This window comes from Ambystoma mexicanum, chromosome 11 (assembly GCF_040938575.1).
Source record: "Ambystoma mexicanum isolate Mex_15411 chromosome 11, UKY_AmexF1_1, whole genome shotgun sequence".
NCBI classification, from domain to species: Eukaryota; Metazoa; Chordata; class Amphibia; order Caudata; family Ambystomatidae; genus Ambystoma; species Ambystoma mexicanum.
This window is the reverse complement of record NC_090934.1, coordinates 420,664,043-420,688,679: the sequence shown is the minus strand read 5'-3', so window position 1 is coordinate 420,688,679 and position 24,637 is coordinate 420,664,043. Positions and strand designations below refer to the sequence as shown.

General features: G+C 45.6%; 1 protein-coding gene across 17 annotated transcripts in view; it reads left to right on the top strand.

Annotated features, from left to right (window-relative positions):
• Window positions 1–24,637, top strand: part of DGKZ (diacylglycerol kinase zeta) — a 1,700,725-nt gene that overhangs the window by 946,630 nt on the left and 729,458 nt on the right. For all 17 annotated transcript variants that reach the window (XM_069623235.1, XM_069623234.1, XM_069623231.1 and 14 more), the window contains one exon: window positions 4,857–4,939. In XM_069623235.1, coding sequence (XP_069479336.1) covers window positions 4,857–4,939 — 83 coding nt within the window. The remainder of the gene's footprint in view (window positions 1–4,856; window positions 4,940–24,637) is intronic.

Sequence of the window (24,637 nt, the reverse complement as noted above, 5' to 3'; positions counted from 1 at the left end):
CACGCCAGTGCACCAACAAAATGAATAACGTTAAAGTAGAAGTGCATATTTTGCAGTGTCCTCAGTGTCTGCCTCCTTCTGACCTGCCACAATTCTCATAGGGCACGCCTCCAAATTACTTTTTCAAGGTACTTACCTGAGCATTGCAAAAACAAAGAGGTGAGGCTGGAAGGTTTAGAATGAATCTTAACCACTGGCAATGCTCTGGGCAACCCTCCAGACCACCGTTCTTCGCCTGCCAAGCCATTACAGAAGGGGAAAGACCATCTACAAATCAGGCTTGGCCCCACCCCAAAAGGGGCAGTCCAGCCCGAACTGCTAGGCCACATCCCTTCTGCACGAGACCACAAGCATCCCCAAACATGTTTCGCCCTTGTTGGGGCTCATTAGTGAGGAGTAGCTTGGGTCTCTAGGCCCAGCAGGCACGGGACCCACATCTGGGCATACCCGTCCCACTCAGGGTGACAAAGCAAAAACAAAGAGGTGAGGCTGGAAGGTTTAGAATGAATCTTAACCACTGGCAATGCTCTGGGCAACCCTCCAGACCACCGTTCTTCGCCTGCCAAGCCATTACAGAAGGGGAAAGACCATATACAAATCAGGCTTGGCCCCACCCCAAAAGGGGCAGTCCAGCCCGAATTCTAAACCTTCCAGCCATCAACTCTTTTGTTTTGCTATTGTCACCCCGAGTGGGAAGGGTATGCCCAGACGTGGGCCCCTTGCCTGCTGGGCCTAGAGACCCAAGCTACTCCTCACTGATGACGCCCAACAAGGCTGAAACATGTCTGGGGATGCTTGTGGTCTCGTGCAAAAGGGATGTGACCTAGCAGTTCGGGCTGGACTACCCCTTTGGGGGTGGGACCAAGCCTGATTTACATATGGTTTTTCCCCTTTTGTAATGGCTTGGCAGGCGAAGAACGATGGTCTGGAGGGTTGCCCAGAGCAATGCCAGAGGTCAAGATTTATTCTAAACCTTCCAGCCATCAACTCTTTTGTTTTACTTACCTGAGCATTGACATTTTTTCCTGAGTCCCCAGAGTTTTTGATAAGATATTGGATTCGTATGTATTACTGGTTTGGAGAACATTTTAAAGTCTTTGCATTGCAGTGCTGTCTTTAGGAATGTCGTTTTACTGTATCAAAATAGTAGTTGTTTTTATATCCCTGAATTCCTAGGAGTGCAAAGAAACTTTGTGGGTCTGGTATTGTCGACCTAATTACCCCCCAAACCCTTGTACATTGTCAACTAACGGGTTTACCCCTTTCCAGGTGCTGTATATAAACTAGTCTACGTTTGTTGTATTCCTTTTACTATGTTCTACAGCTTGGGAAAACTACAGTAACTATTCATTGGTTAGCATTTTGGGGCTTATCTATGCATTGATATTTACTTTTGTACAGGGTTCCACTTTTGTTGCCACCCACCCCCAGCTCTATATATTGTACCCACCACCAGGTAATGGGCATATGTTTAGTTTAGGAGTGGGTTAGGTCTCCAAAAGCATTACTGTTTTTTCTATGTTAAGTTTTAACTCCAAGTACTTATTTGACCTTCTAGATCTTGTATGTAGGATTGCAATAAGGTGTATATTTTTCAGTAAACATTTATGATGTTGGGGGTAACTATTGGGAATAACTGTACTTTACTACCAGCCTTCCTCCTCCCTTGTGTTGAGCATGACTGCTCTGTTATAGTTGCCTCCTTTTTTCCTTTTGATTGGAAATCCTATCTTGATTTTGAGTTAGATTGTTTTACATCCCGAGGCCAAGTAGGACATGAAATGGTGGTTCCCTTCCCTTCTCCTCACAACCCTGTGGCGGGCCCAAATTTTAGACTCTGGATACCAAATCCTAACAAGCAATTGTTGATCCTTTTTGCATCGGGCACCACAATGGGCCTTCTGAGGATACAAGACCCATATTCCTCATTGGACCAAAGGCTGCACGTTTACCTCTTGTAGTTGAAGCCATTTTCCTGCCATTGAAAGCCTTTGTGATTAAAGTTTGTGCCAATCTGTTTTTCATAGACCTCAAACAAGACTGAGGGTGGAAACCAGATTCCTTCCTTTACAGATTGGCACTACAACGCTGGCATTATTCCACATGTCATGTTCCCAGCGATAGTGCGTGTAGTAGTGATTTTTCCATGTTCAGCAGTTTCCCTAATGAGATGCATTTTTGGGCTTGATTTTCAGTCTTGGAGATCTTTAGGACGCGAGGTCCTCTGCGTGTGTTGGTGTCTTATCACAAGAGAACAAGGTGTGTCAACATCATGGCTTCTGGATGGGGAAGACAGTGCACTCCTGGGGATGCCTTCCTCCTGCCAGGGGAAAATGTGTTTGTTTCTTTGTTCTCTCCCTTTCCTTTTGTCCTAAAGTTATTGTGTAGTCCTATCTCAGTTTAAGGCTGGTGGCCACTAGCTAGCCAACTGTTGTGGTTCTCCTATCTCCTACTTCTGTAAGTGGAACCTCCAATTAATCTACCATAATGCTTGGTCAAACAGGAAGACCTGATGCTTCACTCCTCTCTGGAAAGTATACTCTTGGGGCTGTGATCTCTAAGGAGCAGACCTTGGGTTGACTGGATCTTTCACAAGACCACATTAAAAATGTGTAAACCGTTGTGAAATCCCAGTAGTAGTGGCAGTAGATCTGCTTCTGCTTTTGGCTCTTGGGGAGAGGGCTAGCGGTCCACTGTTGTGCATGCTCGATAACCTCCTTTTTATTAGTTGTCTAGGTTCCGAATTGGCCACCTCCCACTTCTTCGTCCTAGCAGTTTGAGAACACTCAACTGTGCCCTGCAGTTCTTTCTGCACCTCCCTGTTAAATGCAGTTTCGATGTCCTGAATCCATTTCCTTTTTTCTTCTCCCTAGTGGCTAGAACCTACTTACTGTTTGGGATGTGAACGTGTCGGTTCATAAGCCTTTTAAACCCAAGGCCATGGTTTAATTAGTTGCTCATCTGTAAAATGTCCTTGTTGAATTGCTGTATATTGTAGTAGGTGTGTGCAAACTATTTTCCAGAAGGATAATTTTTCTTTGTGGTTCCACCCATCCTTCTGAGCATCAGGGCACATTTTACACATTGTCGATGTGCACAGGGCTTCAAATATCTGAATCGCTTCCCAAATTTGAGATTGCTCAACACTGACATCCGAAGGTACTACTCCCTGCCCCCCAAGACAACCTGCAGCTGCAGCTTTGTCTGCTGTGTTGTACCTGGAGTGCTAGGTAGTGAAGCATCTCCACCACCACCACCTCTGAAGGGCATTCAAGTCTCAAACTAAAGGTAGCTTCAGTGGTGTTTCAGAGGCACATTGTGTTGACAGTATCTGCAAAGTGTATTCTTGGTCCAGTCCGTGTGCCTTTGCAAGCACTGCTGCCCGGATACCAGTTCCAGGGTTGATGCTTAATTGTGCAAGCCTCTGCTTGTGAACCTTTAGGTATATCCAAATAGGCTGCCACCTCCCTTTTGGAATGGGTGTTTAGAAGTCTCCCAAAAAAATGGTGCAAACTGGATGGAGGTTAGACATAAGTAGCCTTTACTCACTTTAGGGATTGTTAGACTTCTAGTCTATAATTCCCTTTCCTTATTTGATTTATTTGCATACAGGGAGGAACAATGCTCTTTTGATCACAAAAGAACGTACAATAGATAAGAAATCAGATTTGACTGGGAGCAGTGAGCTTCTTACCTTGTGGTGAGATTGAGGGACATTCTGACCAGGTTGTTGAGGGGAGTACATCGAACAGTCACCGGGGGAAATATGTAAGTGGACATACATAGATTAAGGACAACCAACATTCTACATTTTTAAGTAAAGTTAGGCAGTATGCCCAGCTGTGCTCTCAGCCTGGATGAGACCATGATGGGTGAAGTGCTAGAGTGGAGGAGTATAGGATTCTTTGTTGGATTCTGAACAAATCCGTGTGGAATGTTCCTCAGATGTCGTGGGGAAGAGAATTCCATGCAAGTGGAGCAGGAAGAGGGAAGGAGCGGAAGTGAGAGGAAGCACAGGGAGGGAGAGGAGTGGCAAGGGTAGTGGAGGAGGCAAAGCAGTGATTACTAGAAGGCTCGTAGAGTTGGATAGAGGAGAATAGATACAGTGGTGCCTTACAGTCGATAGATTTGTGAACGGATGTAGGTATGAAGTGAGGGAGTTCAATGAGTCATGGTAGCAAAGTTCATCATCTTGTCTTGAGGACAGAAAGCATAGTTGGGGACACTAAAGAGGATGCTGGACAGTAGTCCAGTTTAGAGACGACAGGAGTGGTTAAGAATTGCTAGCAGGCAGTGTTGACTGGAAGGAAGTGCATGATGTTCCTAATATTTAGGAGGTTGCGGTGAGCTGCTTTTCCAGTTATGGAGTTGAAAGTAGAGAAGTTGTGAGAAGGGTCATAGATTAGGCTGAGGTTACTAGCTGAAGAAGAGTATGGGAGAGTGTTGGGTGGGAACCAATGAGAGGGGAAAGGGGAAGAGATGAGAGTGCGCATTTGGCAGGCAAGGAGAGTACCTCTGTTTTGGTAGAGTTTAACTGAGTACAAAGCCATCCCATATTTAATGGTAGAGAGTTAGTTGGAAATATTGATAGATCAGAGGGGAGTTCAGGAATCGAGAAGCTATGGGTGTTGTTTGCGAAGATTATGGGTATGTGTTTGTGAGGGTGGCGAGCCGGGAGTATGTGCGGTGCCTCCTTTTTTAAAGCAACACATTGTGTACAGATGGCTCCAGTCGAATGCACTGTGTGGGTGTTGTGCCAAAGGAATGGAATTAAGGAACATAACATTGTGTATTCTAATCATCACTTCCACTTAGAGTCCCTTTCCTCATCGTTCTCTTTTTCAATCTTTCCACAGGGTACAAAGATCATCCAGTCTTTCATGTGGTATCTGAATCCGCGGCAAGTCTTTGACCTCAGCCAGGGAGGCCCTAAGGATGCGTGAGTAAACCAACTTCTCATTGGTTGGGTGGGATTCCCTGGCCTAGCACCAAAGGTCCTCATTCCAAGCTCCTGAGATGCCCTTCTTCCCCGACGAGCTTTGAAGTCTATTGTCCTTGCCTTCTGGGTGGGATCGTCTTGCCCACCCCCTTCAATGGTGATGGGTGGTTGAGATTGTGCCTACGGATGGGTGCTAGAAACGTCCTACCCTGCATCTCTGAGGAAGTGGGGTGTCTATCGTTCTGATCAGTCCCTCTCCATTCTTGAAAGCCAGAGGGAGAGTGGGGCTGGGGTCACTTCAGTCCAATCCCTCCTTGTTTTTGGCAGAGGGAAATTTTACTCTCCTGCCCCACATAGTATTTTCTCCTGTTACTAAAACACTCCTAATGAGGCATATAGTGTCACCAAAGTGGTGTGAAAGGAGGGCTTCCTTGACTTAAATGTTGAGGGCGCCCGTAAAAATGTTCCTATAAAATGAAGACATTCCTATCATCTCTACATTCTGTTCCTCCTACAGTCAATTTTCAGATGTAACGATTTTCTCTATTTAGGGGGCGAATCCTAAACCTAAACCTTGTGCAGTATAAGAACCTCTCCAATCCCCACAGCAATATTCTCTAAAATTGAATTTCTTCTGAACAATGATGCTATGCCATTTTTTTTCCTTTAAAGGAGAACTGTCAGGAAGGCTGCCATCTTTCCTATTATATCTGAAGGGGCCAGGGCGCAGGTTATAAAAGAATCATGACTGCAGGAAATCTGTTTCAACTCTGCAGTTCAATTGCATAATTCTACATAATTCTGAAATTAACTAATTCACAACTAGTGCAAGTGTAATGCTATTTTGCAGTTATATGTTGGACCTTTCTTTTTTCCACAGTTTTTCCACAGTTTGTCTTTCTATTCTACTAATTGCCTTCCTTCTATCCATTGGCTATTATTTTCTACCTTTCCTTGCATCTCGCTCTCATAATGTATATGCCCTTATTATGATTGGTGACAGCAAAGTGTTTGCACTCCTCCAACTTCGGACATAAATACTTCTGTTAGTGCAAGTTTACAGTGCACACTTCTATTTTAGTAGTTGCACCTTCTCCAAGTCTCGCCTTTGGGGAGCAGTGGAGATGAAGTATTTGGGTGTGTGTAAAATGGTCGTTAGTCTATCATCTTGTAATTGGGATCAGATGGGGGCTTTGGCTTAAGGATTGTTGTATTTTCGTTTATTAAGGCTTTATTAATATGTGGTACAAGCAACACCAGAGGGGAATTTGGAGTATTAATGTGATACTACCCCCAGTGAAATTTCCAAACTGTTTCTGTGGAGTTCGTGAGATATGTCTATTTAGTTGGGGACTTGCCTTATTGCAAAACTAATTGGGAGAACGTCTGTTCATCCACTGAGGCTGGATGAAATGAGGGGTACTACCTGATGGGGCAGGGTTTGTTGTAGACCATTGTACAATGTATTGGTCTTCCTAGCCTTCTTCTTATCCTGGATTGGAAGATTGACTATTTCGCGATTGTAGCAAGGAATTGGCACGTAATACCTTTGTCCTAATTGGGGACAAAACCTTGGGCTTCCTTTTTTGAAGGAAGATTTGAAAGGGTTTCAGTTCGATTTATCAGAATTTAAATTCCATATTTCATAATCCTCAAATTGCCCTGATAACTGGAATGCAGTTTAACATAGTGGATTGAGTGTTTTTATAAGTTAAAAGAAAAACGTCGAACATTGAGTGACAAATGTATAGGTGCAATTGAAATTAAGTGTGAGGATAAATTGGATAGAAAGTAAATTAAATAATTGCTGGCTGGAAATAAAGAATTATCAAAGGAGAACGAAAGCTATTCATACTGTTGCGAAATATATATGACTTTTGAAATTAACTCATTTTCATCATGTAACCTAAAGTTGAAAGGTTTTCTGCAGGTAAACTCCACTGGTACTTCCGTAGCCGCTGCATGTCGGGGATTTTGTAAAGTGCTCTGCAGTGGTCAGTCAGGTTTCTTATGGATACTCTAACCTGTGCTATGTCCCCATCTAAGAGAGTGACAAAGGTTGCTTCCTGCTGAAGCCAATGCAAGCCTCATTTCTGGGACGTGTTAACATTTTACCATCAGTCGGTTGATGTTTTCCAAAATGTCTCTTACGTGTTTTAAGAGGAAATTATTTCATGTCAGGGCTCTTTTTTTAAAGAATTTGTATTTATTTTTTATTTTTTATAATTACGCCATGGTTTTCCCTTTTCTGCATAACTAACACAAGGACGGTTCTGGGTGCTTGATGGTAGATAAGATTTCATCCTACAACACCTCGGCCTGCTCCCAAATATCTCGATTGAACGTCCACCCTCAACTCTTATCTTTCATCTGCATTCAGCAATCTTTTCCATTGCGTTGGATCGGCAGGATTTTTAATGAGGCTTCCAGTATAAAAACCACCATGATTTGTTGATATTTCTGGAGAGCTAAAATACTGCTCAGTTACAGAAACCCACACAGGAAATCATCAAAACAGGCTTTGAAGTTTACCTTCTAAAACTACTACAAAGATATTTTATTTTGTATTTTTTTTATCTTAAATGTTTTTTTCCTGTGATTTGCAGAATTATGGCATACATTCATACTTAAAGGCTTCTAAGTAGAGCTGTATTCCTTATTCTTCCCACTTCTAGGCACTTCTATTTATTCGTGGTATTCGTTTATCTGCTATGGGATGAGCCTTTGAACTTGCCAATGCATGCTGGTCCCATGTCGGAGGCAAGCACCTAAACTATGAGCTATCCACCAGATGGGGAAAAGTTCAAACTGCAGTGTCTGATTAACTGCAGTGAGTACTTTTTGGAGATTGTTCAGGCTCTTCGCCATGATGTTCCAGGATTTAAGCTGATCTGCCCAGCTCGTGTTCACAGCTGCAATATGAGTACTCGAAAGGTCCTGCCATGTTGCATTCCGATACCAGCTGAGACAGCGGCTCCATGTGGGGTTCTCATCCCGTAGGCCACAGAACTAGTATGCCTTTGCAGTGAGGCTGTGTGATCCCATTCTCTGGAAAGGAAATTCTGACACTAACCAAGGTTTTTTCCTGAGGTTCCCCAAGGGGGCAGTGTTTGGCAATGATCTTACTGTTGTAGCATTTGTGTCTGTGCGTATCAAGGATTTCCTGTCTCGTTTGTTGCAAGCCTCCCACTCCACCCTGGTTTCCTGTACTGTCGGACCAAGCCAACACCCTCTGATGATACAAAAGAGTACTTACTTGCTTTATTACTTTGGGAGGGCGCCATTCTAACACTGAGCCTGCTTTACTGAGCGTTTGTTTGGGCCTGCCTGCTTTTCCTTGCGCCCAACGCCCTATTTCGAAATCCACTGAATCTATTGAGGTGCTACAAAAGATGTATAGTCTGCCCTGACAAGGCACTCGAATGGTCAAGCTGAAATACTGATATGTATGCCAGCTGCTGTGTTTACAAGGGCTTCAGCCATCCACTCGCTGGGCGGTAGCTCATCCCAATTCCGAGAGAGATCGAGATCTGTGTTTCGGGGGTGCTTCTATTGCTGCCACATAATACAGTTGATCTGCGTGTGGAGGATGGTTGCACTGCTGCTCAAGCTATACTGCTTTGAACTAGTGGGCGGGGGTTCCACTCTATCTGCCTGTGGTGGTGGCAGGAAGGTGTGTGTTTTTTCACTTCTACACATAAGGTAAATCTTCTGTATGAGACGTTTGCAAAGTGGTCTGTTTAATGACCCTGTCAATGTGCTTTTAGAGATGCTTATTGAAAGATCGGAATGTGTTAAGAGAAAGGGAAATGTGCATTTCCCCAGCCATGAAGGGAATCCAGGATGTTTTGCTCCCAATGCATTTCTGAATTGGTAATGCATTAAGGCAGTGATGGAATGATCTGTGCGAGTTGAAGTGAGTTTAAATATTCATTAATGTGCAAAACCGAGTAGACTGAACTGGGTGTGAAAGATGTAAGAGTTGGTCTTTCTTGCAGATAACTAAATTGAGGCTTTTCCGCATTGATGGTCCAATGACAGCAAATCTACAATCGCACTGATTTTTAAAAAATCTAGTTTTGGGATGTCCAAAACATGAATATACTCAAAACAAAGAGATCTAGATGGTCTACATACAAAACATGTACTTTCCAGATTATTTGCGGCTTAACTGTGATGCCATTTGATAACCAGGCAAAAATATCCTAGAATACACCGGGAGACAGTGCAAAGATTGTCTCAGAGGTGTTATGCAGGCAAAAATCTAAACTAACGGAGCATTCTTAACCTTTTCACACACTCACAAAATCGGGCAGTATTCAGGCAGCCCAGTGTAAAGGGCTCTCGGATAATCCAATTTGGAGTGAATGAGGGGACCCAACAATACTGGAATTTCGCATTTTAGGAGCAAAACGTACTGTGACAAGCCAGGAGATCTCGGACCAGAGGACATTGTTTACATGTAACTTTATTTACATATAAAGAAAATGCCTCACTGACCCTATTCTAAAAGGCAGTTCCCTTCCTTAAAAACTATAAACTAAGGTGCTTGTCCATAGTCCAAAATAAAGTAGTCCTCAGTCCAAACCTATTCACTAAACTGGTCCGGGAGGCTTTGTATGCGTAAGGCAGCATCAGAGGTTGCTTAGTGCAACCAGGGAACAGAGTGCCTGGGAGTAGGGATGAGATCTGGACATTTTGTATTGTACATGCTTTGTAAAAGCTAACTGCTTGTGAGATACATCTAAGGGCATTAAGAGAACACAGAAATTCAAAGGTTTGCATCAAAAACACTCCGACTTTGCAGTATTGAGTGGTTGGGAAATATGTACTCTGCCTTGGAGCAGTATAGGAGACATTCATTGCCTAGTGTAATTTACTATTTACCTGGAGGATGCAACTTACCCGGGTTTTACATATCTTCCACATTGCCATGGACGCAAGGCGTGGAGTGTATTTGGACATTGGAGTCATGTCTGTATGTCCCCCATGTAGTGGTGAGAGAGATGGGTTTAGGGAAGTTTGCAGTAAACAATCCGAGTTTAGGCAAGCCAAGGTCTTGTTGGCTTCTCTTCCGCCATCATCCTCCCAGGTTCTCAACTGTAGTTTCCTGTGGCTGGGGCCTTTGTGACCTGACTGTAGCGGTGGTGGCAGGTGATTTTAAAATGCATTTGATTTTTTTTTTAAATTTAACTGGAGGGTCGTAAATGTATGCACCTAATCTGCGGGAGCAACCATGCCAGTGAGAGCCTGAACCAAAATGGAATTTGGTTTATTTGTTCCCATCCCCCCACCTCTCCCTTGAGAAAATGTAAAATGTAAAATAATTGGCAAAAATGTTGCATTTTGTAGCACTTTCTTTGGGTAGGAAGCCAGAGTTGACCATCCAATTTTGTATAGCAGCACATGAAAAAAATAGATGGAAACCGTGCACAGGACCATTTTCCAATTAATTTTCATGATGCCTTTGCCAACAACATATGTCATTATATAAAACGTCTTCATGCTGGCTGTGCCCATCATGTCCATGCATACTGCACCAATATATGCCAGTGTTACCCTAGAAGGACCACCAGCCAGTATAAAATGACATGCCACAGAAATAAAGTATATCCAGACTGGCTATATCAAGATCTGCCAGTGTCCCACATAATCACATTGGTTTGCTTTTACCCTTGATGCAAAGTACAAAGATGCCATGGCATACAATGAATCTGTGGATAGACTGGAGCCACCAATGTAAGCCAATTTGGCCACATAATAACGCTGAACAGGTTTGCTTTACCCTTGATGTCAAGTAAAAAATGATGTGCCCCATTAAGAAAATACATGCAGACTGACACTAGTATTGCCTGTCTGCATATGTGGCTTGGCATTTATTGGCATCCTCTTATTAATCCTATTAGCAAAGCTTAGTCTGCTGCACGTCGCCCACAGTTGTAGGTTATCCATATCTGGCATTTAGGCAAATTTGTCTTAATTAGCCATATTTGGGCTTTTTCCGTCTATCTAGGAATGTCAAATCTGTGTGTTCTGCATTTGCTGTTTGAAACGTAGGTGTTCCTCCCTGTTTCCAGAATTCTAGACTCCCTCCCCCCTTCCATCACTGTGCTCCCACCTCTAGGTGCCCCACAACCTCTACTGGGCCCAGCCCAAACTGACTATAGCATTACTGCTGGGCTGTGAGTGAAACAGCAGATCTAGGTCTCTGCATAGTGGGTCTCCTGTGGCTGGTGAAGGAAGGCTGGCATAGGACCAAGTCCCTTGGTCTCTTCCAGCTCACCCTCCACAGGACTCTTCACTGGTCTGGACTACCATTCTCGTGTACCTTATTGGTCTGAGCCTGGCTTGCTTTTAGGCCATCTGGTAAATTCCTTGTGCAGTCTCTCTCTTTCTTTCTCTCTCTCTCTCTCTCTCTCTCTCTCTCTCTCTCGTGCTTTCCATCTCCCCTATCTTCTCTAACTGCTACTCGATCGTCTATCCTGTCTCTCGTTCGAAGACTGGAAGAAAACAATTCAAGATCTCCTGGTCTCAGGCCTGCCCATAGCTGACATCTGTCAACACTTTTTCCAGGCAGACTGTCATGGACATCCACTTTGTCGTTACCTCTCCGGAACTTTGGATTCCCTATATGGTCTCAGTGCTCTCCCCTTTCTCTTCTTCGCCCATTAATGGTGGTACCCGATGGGAGGTACTCTTGGCACATTTCCCATCTTCTAGGGGCATCATTGGCAGTGTCATGGACCAGGGTTCTTCGCCCAACTTCCTCCTCTTTGATGGGCGTCTTCCATCTCTCAACTTCCTCCCTTCTGTCACTTCTCCCTCTGTTTCCCCTCTGACCCCTTCACCACTGCAGACGGTGTACCCCATTCCTGTACCCCTCCTCGAAGCACCTTCAAAGGTGGCAACCAGCTCCACTTAAGTACTCTCGCTCTGCCATTAAACACTCCTCTGACACGGTCAGCTCTCACTACCTATTCACACACACTCCTCCCAGAGGGGTTACAAGTTCCTCTCAAGCACAGGCCTCACCGGTCTAGGGGTAGAGTGGCCCTGATCTTCCCTGAATGGGTGCTTGCTACTATCATACCCATTCAGTCCTACTCCTCCTTTGAATGCCTCATCTGCAGGCTTGGTATCTCTCCAATACTCTCGCTGACTCTTGGCACCATCTACAGGACCCCTGGCCCAGTCTCCCTTTTTCGTCTGAGTGGTCTGACCTCACCTCTCCTGACCTCCACCTCCATGCTTTACTTCCTTTTCACATTCACCTTGACTCGCCTGATGGTGCCTCTGGACTCTTCTGCAGCCTCTGACTCTTTCCTTCACCATTCTGCCCTCCGATCCGACACACTCAGCCCGACTCGCCTTGGATGCTCTCATCTCAGCAGACATCCCCTTCTCCAACCCTCTCACCACACTTCTCTCCTGGTCTGATCATGCTCTCCTGTCCTCTCGCCTGGATCCCAGCCCCCTTCTCCGTCATTCGACTGATGAAGCAAGTGTCAGTTGCTGCTTTTGCCACAACTTCCATTCTCCCCCTCCCCCCACTCGGGCCACTGACTCTCACATTGACACAGCCCTTGCTAACTTTCCCCTCTCCATCTCCAAAACTCTGGACATCCTTGTCACTGTCATGAGGATCTTCATGAAGCCTGCCCCCAAGCACATCATCTGGTTTGATTCCGATCTAGCCTCTCTGAAACACAAGTGCAGAGCTGCTGGCAGACTGGCCTGCTGCCTGCTCCAAAGGCATTACAGACTCCATCTGTTCGAAGATGGCAGCTTATATCCAAGCCCGCATATCTGGGGCCACTAACAGCACAGCTGAACTGTTCAAAATCTGCAAGGAATTCGCCAATCCTACTGCAGTCTGCACTTCTCCTTTGCCATCCCTGACCCTCTGCACTGCTCTTGCTTCTCACTTGATAACTAAAACTCAGGACATCCTGACTTCGCTCTCCTCTACACCCCTCCCTTTGCCCTCACTCGCTCTCAAGCCTCCCTTGCCCCCCTCCCTTTCCCCTTCCCTTCTACTCTCCTCTTTCTTGCCCATATCATCTGATCAGGTCTCTAGACAGGTCCTCTCTATGAAAGTCTACTTTAAACAGGTGCTCCCCTGCTCCTCCTGAAATATCAAGAACAACATTGCCTCCCTTGCTCCAGCCTTGGCTGATTTCAGCAATCACTCGTTTGCCACTGACTCCTTTCTGCTACTCCTCACACACACCTTTGTGCACCCTCTCCTCAAAAAGCCTTCTGCTGACGCCTCCTGCCTGGCAAACTACCACCCTATTGCCAATATGCCTTTCCTGGGCAAACTCTTGGAGAAGCTAGTAATCTCCCAGCTGATCCACCACACTGCATCTGTTGAGCAGCCAGAGGCACGGAAACTGCACTCCTGAACACCTGTGAAGACTTGCTCTCAAATCACGATTCCAACTCTCCTTCCGTTCTCATCTGTCTTGACCTTTCCTCTACCTTTTGATACGGTTGATCATGCTACCCTCATTAATCGGCTCTGTGACACCCTTTGGCGTCTGGTTGACCTCTGTGACAAATCAACTTCTGGGGCACGAGGGGTCCAGGGATGAATGTTTGTAAACCATCAATCAGCCCCTCCCCTCTAGTACACCATAAGGGATCTGAACAGATTGGAAACACAAGTAAACTACAAACCTCCTTGTCCAATTTTGGTAACGTGGACGGAGCAGCAGGCTTATTTCCGCAAGTTCATGGATTATTGGTTAGTTGCAACACAACAAATATACAATAACCCAAGGATAAAAGGGACTGTCCAGTCAAGGTTGTGTTAAATTATATACTTTATTATTATTATTATAACAGACAGTTCTGGCACACTACAAAATACAACCCACCCTGTAAAGGAACACAGAGGACAGACAGTTTCATGATGGAAAGGGAAGCAATCTAGATACTGACGGGAGGATAGTCGGTAAAGCGGTCAGTCTTAACTGTTCAAAGTTATTTGGTTTCAGCACCAAGGGAGCAAAGGGTTGTAAATGTCACTAGGGTCCTTCTCAGAAGGACCAGGGGGAAAGAACCTCAATGTACCTGATGCTTGATGATCTTGGTGCTAGACAGCGCCAAGTAGGTTCCAGGATGCTTTGCAGCTCCTACGACAGAGTTAAAGATGGGAGACAGCTGCAGGTATCAGACGGCAGGGAGTTCGGCAAGCGAGGCTGGTCAAGAATCATTCTCTGTGCTGGTTGTTGGATCTGGAACGCTGGTCGAGGCATCTTGGATGGTTTTAGTGACTGCAGCGTGACAACGGTTTGAGAGCTTGACTGCCTCAAATGTCCTTAAAAGATGGACGCTGGTTGATGCTTGTTGGGGCACTCCTCTTAGCTTCTTCGCAGGGCTTGTCGTCCTTTAAGGCGGACGGCCCAAAGCTGAGAAGGGTGTTTGCAGGCAACAGCCTTGTCCTTTATTCAGAGACTCTCTGGCACTTCACACTTAGGAAGCTTGCTGGCTAAACCTAACAGGGTACTCTGTGGTGGCTGGGTACCAGTTCTGGAGCTGCTGGATGGCTCCTTGGAGTCTATCTTACTCTGTTCCCTGGGAGATGGAGGGCAAACTGTACCTTCAGCCAGAGTCCAAATGAGTCCTCCCTCCTTTCGAAGTCGTCGGATGATCTGCTAAGTGAGGAGCTCAGCCCTCTTTTAAAGCCAAATGGGCCCCAGTGATTGGTGCGGGCTAAGCCTACCTTTGAACCAATCCTGGGTCCCTTCCAACAATCTTCTGTTATGCGTGAGGTCAGGACCAGAGTGCTTTGCAACAGGAACGGTAAGAGGTGAAATGTACTCCTAAGTCCCACCCATCTTCCTGTCTGTCTGGTTAACTGAGCACTGTGTGGCTCTTGATGAAAGCGCAGGTCTCCCTTGACGTTTGTGATGAGAATGCTCAAATCACATACTTGTCCCTCTGAAAGCGGTCTGTTCTGCAGGGGTTGCCTACGGAAATTAGTGGACCCAGACATGCCATTCGCTGTCCTTCATACAGAGGTGTGGGAACTAGCTTCAAGTTGACACATTGCATATCCAAGAGGTGTTGGTCATGCCTCCCTTTTTGTCTGTTCTGCGAACAAGCCCCTTCCGCATGCTACCCTCCATTAACTCTCACCAGTATGCGCTGCCATCAGCAGTTGAGACAATAGGAAGGCAGATCCATGGAGCATTTGATATTTTAATTAGGCTGCCCATGGCCGCAGGAAGGTGTCACCTTCCCCCTTCTTGAGATTCTTTCATGTACCTGTGACTGTCACATTCCAGCTGAACATGACTGGGGAGGATGGCGCCTGTAGGCTGTGTCCTCTCGAGTACACTTGACTATGCGTTTGTCATGCAGTGAGCAGGGAAAATGATTGCAGAATGGCCACTCACATTTTCGTAGGCTTTCACATCATTAATTTTCAAATAATCAAAAAGCCCAGGCGAGCGCACACTTCTCGTGCGGTGGTCGAATTCCTCACAACCTCCTTTCTCTCTGACTGATCATCCCAGGTTCAACTGGGCCCTTTCCTCTCCTCCATCTCACTCCACCTGCCGTGTCCCTCAGGGCTTTTTCCTCTCGCTGTGGCTCTTCCACATCTACCTTGCCCCTCTAGCCCATTTGATCTCCGCCTTCTCTCCTCACTTCAGTGTAATGCAGACGACACGCAGCTCTCCTTCAAGCTTCCTTCCTCGCTCATTCATAACTGCCATTCAGGCATGGTGTGCTGCTAACAATCACTGCCTTAATACCAGTTAAAATGAGATCCTTCACATTGGGACCCCCAGCTCCCTCCTTCCTTCCTAGTCTGGACGCCCTCCATGGGACCCTTTCCCTCACTCTGTTGTGAGGCAAAAAAACCTTGGTGTCATCTTAGACTCTCACTCCTTCTCTCCTCACATCAGACCTTGCCAAGAAGGCCCACTTCCAGCTGCATCTCCTCAGAGGCCTTCTCCCTTTCCCATGAAACTGTCTCTAGAGAGTTCTGGTCCTCTCTAGACTGGATTACTCTCTAGACTGGATTACTGCAACAGAGTCTTCCTCAATCTGCCTAAATCCTTCCTTCGACCCCTTCAACTAATCCAGGATAGGACTGCAAGACTTTTCCTTGGCCTCAAGCACAGGAACCGCAACTCGCCAGCCCCAAAATCTATCCATTGGCTCCTGCAAAGATCAAGTTCAAGATCCTCTGCATCATACACAAGGCTTTCTGGGGTCTGGGACCCCGCTACATCCAAATGCCTCTCCCTAAATACCTCCCTGCTTAGAGCCCTTCGGTCTTCTACCTCCAACTCTCTGCAGATCAGGCGCTTTTCCAAGCAGAGAGTGGGGGCGGGGGGTATTTCTTTTCTGCAGGAGCCTCCCTCTGGAATGGTCTCCCTCGCCCTCTCAAACTTTAGCCGGATCTCTTTAAGTTCCGGAAGCTTCTCAAGACCCTACTTTTCTCTTCTACCTTCCCTCTCCTCCTTCCTTGCTAATGTCCCCCTCTACCCCATTCCTCCTGATTAATGTCCAGGCCCCCCTCATCCAGTCTTCCCCCGGCACCTTGGTGTCCCCTGAGCCCACCTGCACTTGCCCTTCGAGCTTCCTCCCCAGGCACTAGCCTGGCTGGGCCTGCACCTCTTGAGCCCATCCTGCTCAGTCCTCGCACTTAGTATGTGAACCCTAGTTCCCCTGCTCTCTCTGCATTCCCCGGTCATTAGTTAACTTGGCCCCCTTATCACTCGCCTAGCCCAGGGGCCATCCTGCCTTGCCAGCACTTGCGTGCTCTCCACTCCTATCTGCGCTGCCTTTCCCTCCTTCGCATCAGTACATTCCGCGCTGACCGGCCCTCCACCCCCTCCCCACTCTTGTGCACTTTTTGTTACTGCACTTGCACGACACACTAGTAGGGCCTTTTTTTTTTTTTGTTGTTATTCATCCCTGTTCCTGCCGCCCCCCTCCATCATGTTGCACCTTGAAGCACCCTTTGATGTATAGGCACATGATAAATACCCAATAAATGAAATAAATACGTGTTACTTGGGATCAAGGGTAAAGCAAACATAAGTGTGATTACGTGATTTGACTGACACTTAACATGTTTGCTTTACCCTTGGTGCATGGTACTGTGCATTAAGGATAAAGCAAAAGAATGCCATGCCCCTAGTGACAGACACACACCTTTTCCCCTCCTGCATTCACACAACTCCTTGCATGCATACATAAAAACAAACTCCAACATATATACACTACATACAATAAAAACACTTGCCTTACCTTCATGCACCCTTCAGAGGCCCCCCTGAACCACCATAGTGAGGACCTGATGGCCCCCCACTCCGCGACGTAAACACGCTGACTGACAGGGGTGGGACTCTTCTCTGGTCAGTCAGCATGTCTATGCTGCTAGCGCAATGGAGAGGTGGCAGGGCCAGACTCGGGGACGTCATTTCACCAAAATGCCAGGGGTAGCGGAAGTGACATCACACGACCCTTGACCCCCTGGTGACATCACAGGACGTGATGTCATTTGATCCCACCCCAAAGTGATATTGCGGGATGCGATGGAACGCAACCTTTCACCCGTTGACCAAACAGGAAGTGCTATCGCATAGCATTGTACACTACAAAAAATATGGTTACGCTATCACTATAATGTGATGTACATTTCATACAAGAATGGATCGCCATATGTATCATTAAGATCAGTGTGTATAGGTCCATATTACCAAATTACTGTGAATGCAAGCACCATGAACAAATGACGATGTGTTGTTATGTAGCACTTACGCTTAAGCGCTTTATATAGAAAAAATATACACCCAATATCACCCAACCTGTGTTGGTACTCATGTATCGACCTCAGAAGGATGAAAGGCTGATTTGAGGCATTTAAGGACAGACTAAATCAGTGACTCACCCCCTGAAGTGTGCCTGAAATAAACCTTTAATGAGTATCAATTATTGTATAGAATTCCAGAAAGACACTTTATTTGGTATTCCTAATCTTTCTTATTTAGGGTCAGTGCTGAAAGTGTTAGACTTGTGTCACTCCTTTTCTTCTTTTTTTTAAGGTGCTTTAACAAGAAAGCCAGCCACTCCAGAAGTACAGTGCCACATGGTGCTGGCCACAGCCCATGAGCTTGCATTACAACAAAAAAAAATTCAAAAAAAAAAATTCAAAAAAATCTTTTTTTTTTCCATTTTTTTTTCTAGAGGTCGCAAGGGAGACCTCAGAGGTCGCAGTTGCGACCTCTGGCGACCCCCAAATGACTTCCCTGGCAGACTTCAGAAACCCTGCAGCCTATTTATTTCGCGCTACGTTTGTTGCGACACCCAAAGAGTTCGGCCTGCAATCTGGAAAAACAATATGTAGCAGAGGCAGGCCCCTGCTCAGCTCAGAGGCAGGCATCAGTCCCCTGTGCAAATAAAGCACACTAGGGACTGTGCTGCCCCCCACTCCTTGCATGTATTGGCCGGCCACCAACAAGCTTTGGCTGCAAGCTTGCAGAAACTATGCTGGGAATATATTGCCTTTCTCCCACCCTGAAAGTCACTGGGTCGTGTTGAAGGAAATTCCTGCTCGCATGGGGGAACCAAGGTGCTGGATAGCCGTGGTGGGTGGTGTGGACACCTACAGTAATCTGCTTCATACCTGTCTGGTCTTCTCTGCTCTTCCTTGCACAGCATTCTAGGTGTTTGGAGGGCTCTGCTCTGCCCGGCCTCCTTTTCATCAGTGAGTTGGTGTCCATAGATCCTTCCCATTGGGTCCTGGAGGATGGGCTATAGGGAGCCAGCAGCATCCACCTTTGCTTGATGCATGTTGCCTGAAACATAACAATGTTGTATTCCTCCAAGTATAAAGTCCTTTGCATAACGTAATGCTATGTTAACGGCATGCATTGCAACTTAAATACTCATCCTAACAAGAGACAAACTAGGAGAAAATCGGATAAACTTCAAAGCATAGCTTTGATCATGGAATGTACAAAAGCACAGGGATGCATCTTCTGTCAGCGATGTGTCGCCTATGCACGAAGGTCAGCAAGCTGTACCTCAGAAAAATCCTGATGTTCTGGAAATGTTTGCAAAGTTCAAAACCGGCATTGGCCGTAGAAGAACACAATTGGTTAACTTGGCTTGCAAAGTGGATTATATCCAGTGTGCCTAGAAGCACATGGCAATAGGCTGGCTCAGGAAGAGTCATTGTTCGTCATTTATCACCTGTGTGGTGTAGTGGGGTGCGGAATGTTTCATTTTTTAAATTCTTGTTCTAGTAGTTGCATGTCTTGTAAACATGTATAAATAATGGATTGAAACAAAAATGGCGAGCAGAGTGGGGTTACTGTGAAGATGATGGGCAAATAAATAGTTGTGTACTATATCCTTGAGGTCGTGTAAAGTCTGCAGGTCTGCAGGGATCTCTGTGTGCTTGGCTGTTTACTGTTTCATTTCACCTCATACGACGAGATCCTCGCATTAGCCTGGGAGCAGTGGATGCTCGTCTTTCTACGTGAGGCTCTCACCTGCTTTCTTGATTATTGCATAAAACGCTTCGCGCATGCGCGAAGTGTCGTAAAGTCTGCAGTTGGGCAGTTGTCTGCAGAGGGTGCGGCCTGGTGAAGATAGAATTGCTAGGTAAGTACCCCTCAGATATAAGAGCAGCTTAGCCGTATATCCCAATCTCTCAATTTTGCACCAACAGTGGGTGGAAGCAGAAGCTGTTGGCCCGGGCTCAGTTCAAAGGTCCTGTCCCGGATATATAATTTACGTAGCACAGCCTTAGCTGATGACCTCAATGCCCTGGAATTCGATACTCGGCCGATTGGGGTAGAAATCGCAAAACATTTGAAAGATCAATTTTTAAACCATATCTGGTGCCTTGGGGCTGTTTCTGTCCTCCGGAGAGCCTCTTTGTGCAAGACAATAAAGTGCCCACAGGGTCGGACTCTACACAGAAGTAAGGGTGTCTGCTGCCTCTACAACCTCCCACCCAACCATGAATGGTGTGTTTGCTTCAAATCTGGAGTATGCGCTCACTGCCACCACAATGAAAAACACCATTGCTGAATTCTTTCCGACTAGCAATTCGGCAAGGTCGAACAGTGTCATGGCGACTAATAGTGGATGCCTTTCAACTAATAATTGTGAGGGTAGCCTCTCCAATAGAACATTGGGCAGTGAAGTACGGGACCCTGAAGAAGGGGTGGGGGGGTTAGGGGGGCACCTATGCCACAGATATTGCTTGACTCCTCCTTTTGAATTAAATGCCATCTCAGTCTTGCCGAAAATCTCAAAGTTAGCTGCAGTACAGCCAAACAAGGAAAGGGAAGGTTGTGCCTCCTCTACTCATCAGTCTACACAGACTGATCAGGCTGTGGGAGATATAGTACCAACATTGACCGCCTTAAACTTTGCGCTAAGCTCACTGGTCAAGGTGTTTGAAGCCTTAAAAACAGAGGTGTACCAGCATTCGGGAATACTGCTGGAAATTACCAAAGGTATGGAGATCAATGAAACATCATTGGTGGCCCTGAATCAGCAATAAATGGCTTGTTGGGGAAGGCCCTGAAGGAGTTTTGAAATGAAACAAAAAATCAGTCTGAAAAGTTGGACCTTCATCAAAAGCATTGGGAGGGGACCAGGGGGGAACTAGGGCAATTAAATCAGAACCTGGTTGATTACAGGAGAACTGAAGTTGGGCCCATTATGACTCCTGCAGGTGGGCGAGAAGGCCTGTGTCAAGTACCTGAAATTATCTCGCTGGATGATACTCCCTTATCAACCTCTGCTATGGAAGAGTTTGTACATCTGGCCGAGCTGGTGGATGATTCACATATTGGTCAACCAAATGGAATCGCCACCGCGACAAGAGAACCCTTGGAGGCGAGGCCCTCCAGTTACAAACCTGCCAAGGTTAATGGCAAAACCAGGAAAAGAAGGAAGAAGCATCTCCTGGACTCTAATCCGGAGTCAAAAGCCAATCTGGGGGGACTGAAGAAAACAAAACCAAAAGAAATAAGAGTATGGACACAAATCACTTCATCAGAAAACTTAAGCGAGTGGAGCCTGATACTACGGAAATACCGAAGTTGAAGGGGCGCATCGTATCTACGGCAGAGTGGGGAGGAGGAGTAAAAGGCAGTTTTAACCTCCCCTTCCGCCTCCCCCCAGTTCCTAAAGAGAATGACAACTTGAAGAGCATGAAAACAGTTGGGAGCCAGACTGAGGTTCCACGGGAGGCCGAAAGATTGCCCCAATATTTCTAAGATGCAAGCAACGAGTTGATCTTGTAAAAGAATCTGGAAGTATCATTATGTCTGGTTTAAGCAATGAACAATCTCTACCCAATTCAACTATTCCTGTCAAAGCTCCTTCAGCTATACAGATCAACATGGACCCTAGGCCCTCCAGGGCAGGAGCGATCTCCGTAGAACATACTGAGAACAGGGATGTTTAATAGCCCCTTTTTTGTTTAATCTTTACTTAGCAGATTTAGTGGAATGGATAGTTGAATCAGCTTTGGCACTACTAAAATCAGCTGGCTGGCCTGGTGCTGTGGGCTTAGAAAATCCAAGATGGCCAAAAAGCCCACATGTGCGCCAGAATCCAGGAGAACCACGCTGTTTGTGCGCACACCAAAATGGTTGCCTAACTTGCCACCCACCAGTGCGAGCATGATGGGCCAGGGTGCCATGAGTGGAATGGGTGCCAAAGGTAAAACAGCAGCGCCTGTTAGCTAAAAAAAACGCTTTAAAATTACCTTTGGTTTCTCTGAATGCCAGCTCAAAATGCCTATTTTCAAACATTGCAACACATCCAAAAATCTCACTGAACACCAGCAGACATCTGGCAGAATGAGGTTTTGTGTGCCTACAAAATCTGGGAAGATGAAGAGCCCAAAATAATGTTGATAATAAGACTGGCTGAGTGCTAAACTGAACTGAAAGACACTAAAATCGAAATGTTTAGAATAAATGAGTGACCTACTTTTGAGTGTCACATGGTTTGTCACTGTTGAAATGTCATAGTTTTGAACTTAGAATCAGCGTTCTAGCTGCATGTGTAAAAATTGTAAGTTTGATTTAAACTGGGAACCCAAAATGACATGTAGCTAAAAACTGGCTTAAAGAGATTCCAAATCTGCCTGACATCTACCCCACAGGAGTTGAAACTTGATCCGCAGGTTCCCAGGCCTGGCTGCATTCTGTTGCCCCTGCCAAAAGGAGGTCACACACTCTCTGAATTACCTGGGGACTGCAGGAAACTAAACAAAGGGCCCAGGCAGATGGTTTATTGGGGGGGTCGTAAATGGCTTCCTTTTGAACAAAGCCCTTCCTTGACTCAGGCAGATGGTTTATTGGGGGGGGTCGTAAAGTGGCTTCCTCTTGGCAGAAACGGGGAGGGGCAGCCCCCTCTGAGGACAGGCTGAGCTTAAAGAAAGTGGATAGACTGGTTTCTCCACCATGTGACCTGGGAAGAGACACCCCTGTTGGCCAGAATATGATTTTAAAAAGACAGATAACTCATAGTGCGGACTTGTTAGAATTATATAAGTAATATCATTATTTTTGTGATTTTTCTGTGAACATTTTGAGAGGCGTTGGGAACCTGTGGTGTATTCTGGGGGGTTGCTAGCGGAAAATAGGGTCTCACTCCAAATGTCTGCGTGTTAAAAATCTGACACTTCATCAATTAATGTCCATACTCCTTGCGCACATGTGTGTAATTTTGGGTAAATGTCCGATATTGCAAAACCAGTTAAAAAGCGCAAAATGTTGTCATTTTTTAATGCAAGCCCCCAGGAAGATCAGAGGCGGACAAGCATGGACCATAAGGAATATATAATGTGTACATGTAATTTCAACAAATTGTATATCTGGGAAGGATGTATTTGGGTCAAATATAGATTTGTGTGCAATTTGACAGGGGAGTGTCCTTTCTGCAGGCCATAAAACAGCATCACCATGACTCACATTTCCTTTCCCCTATCAAGGAAGAGAGAAAAGCTTGACCAATGATCAGTTGAGAGAGGGGCTGGCTTAGTGATGCTGCGCACACACCCACTTTCAAAAAACATAAAAAGAGCCACTGGAAGCTAGAGAGGACATTCAAATCCAGTTGCTGCGGAGCGTTTTGCCGGACCACACAACATCCAGAAGATACCAGTTCCAGACTGACCCCAGCTACATACTCCAGAACCTAGAACTTATACTTTAGAACCTAAATCAGAGGCCTAAAACCACAAGCTGAGTTATCTGCAGCAGGCCTCAAATCATTGCAAGCTACTCACAGCCGGGCGAGCTGCTTGAATCCCTTGCCAAGAACGTTTGCCAGGACCAGTGCAGAGATCCAGGAGCCGTGCAGAGACCGCTGTATCCGGACAGACCAGTGCCAGACCAGACCAGACCGTGCAGAACCGCAGACCCAGAGACCAGATCGCTGTGAAGTGCCGCTAGCCTGATTGATCAGATCCGTGACGAGGTCCAGTCCTTCCAAAATATATTGTGAGTACTTAGGTCAGATTGTGACAGAAATAAGCTCTTAGTTTAAAATAATCTAATCCAAACTATTTTAATCTAACCAGAACTGCCTCCTAGAAGTTGTCGCTTGTCATTTTGTAAAGCTGCACCACTGTCACTTGTCAATTATGCAGCTGCAAGCTGTCACCTGTCATTTTGAGTTTACTTTAAATCCGAAAAACAACCTTTACAAAATCGTTCATATCTCTGGAACCGTTTGTTGTTAACGTTCCCCTGGCAGCTTAGAATCTCAGCTTTCCAACGAACCTAGAACCGACTTGCTACTCCTTATACTTTTGCCGTAATCACGATTCATGCACTCGCAAATTTTGCCGCGATTTGGCCTGATTTCTTTTGCTTTCCTCTGCTAAAAATGTGTTTGCCTCTTAATAACCATCCCTGAATCATTGCTAAAGTGAGCCTGAGCTCATCCCAAGTATCTCTCACTCACCCTGAACCTCCTAAAGGGAATTAAAAGCATTTTCAGCATATTTCTCACTTCATTGCCACCACATTCAAAGCACTTGGGCCTGTGTTTTAAAACTCATACCGGTTTTCTCTAAGCTTGCTGGGGTGGGAATTGAATTTCGTATTGTATTTGATTGCATTCCTGAGAACTGTGTGTGTTACTTCCATCTCCTTCAATTTCTTACATTGCATAGGGGAGGGGGGTGAATTGCCAGAGAAAAAGTGGTTATCTTATCTTTTGCTAAAATCATATCAAGTATTTCTGTACTGCATTTTATTCCTCATTGCTTTTCCCTTGAAATCATGAAAGTATTTTTGCTACTTCATCCATCCTATACTAACCCCTCATTGATTATAAAGAAGTGTGCTAGTGTCAGATTACCCATTGTTGATTAACATTATATTTATAAGGGCGATATCGATTATTAATTTATTATAAAAGCGTGGTATCTATATTTTGTTTTATTTCTCCAATAAACCTTTTAAACTTGCAAAACAGAACTACTTCTTGGCTCAGTGGGGCCAGGGGGATTCTAAGAGAGGGGTGTTGTATAGGGGTAATCATCCAGAACTCATGAACTGGACATAAAGATATATCAATAAGGGTTTCCATTCAGTATCCCAGACTAGGCATTGATTTAGCTGTAGTGTTGAATTGAATCCTCTTACAAAATATTATATTGGCAAGATTATACCAGCTGTGCTGTATGGTTTC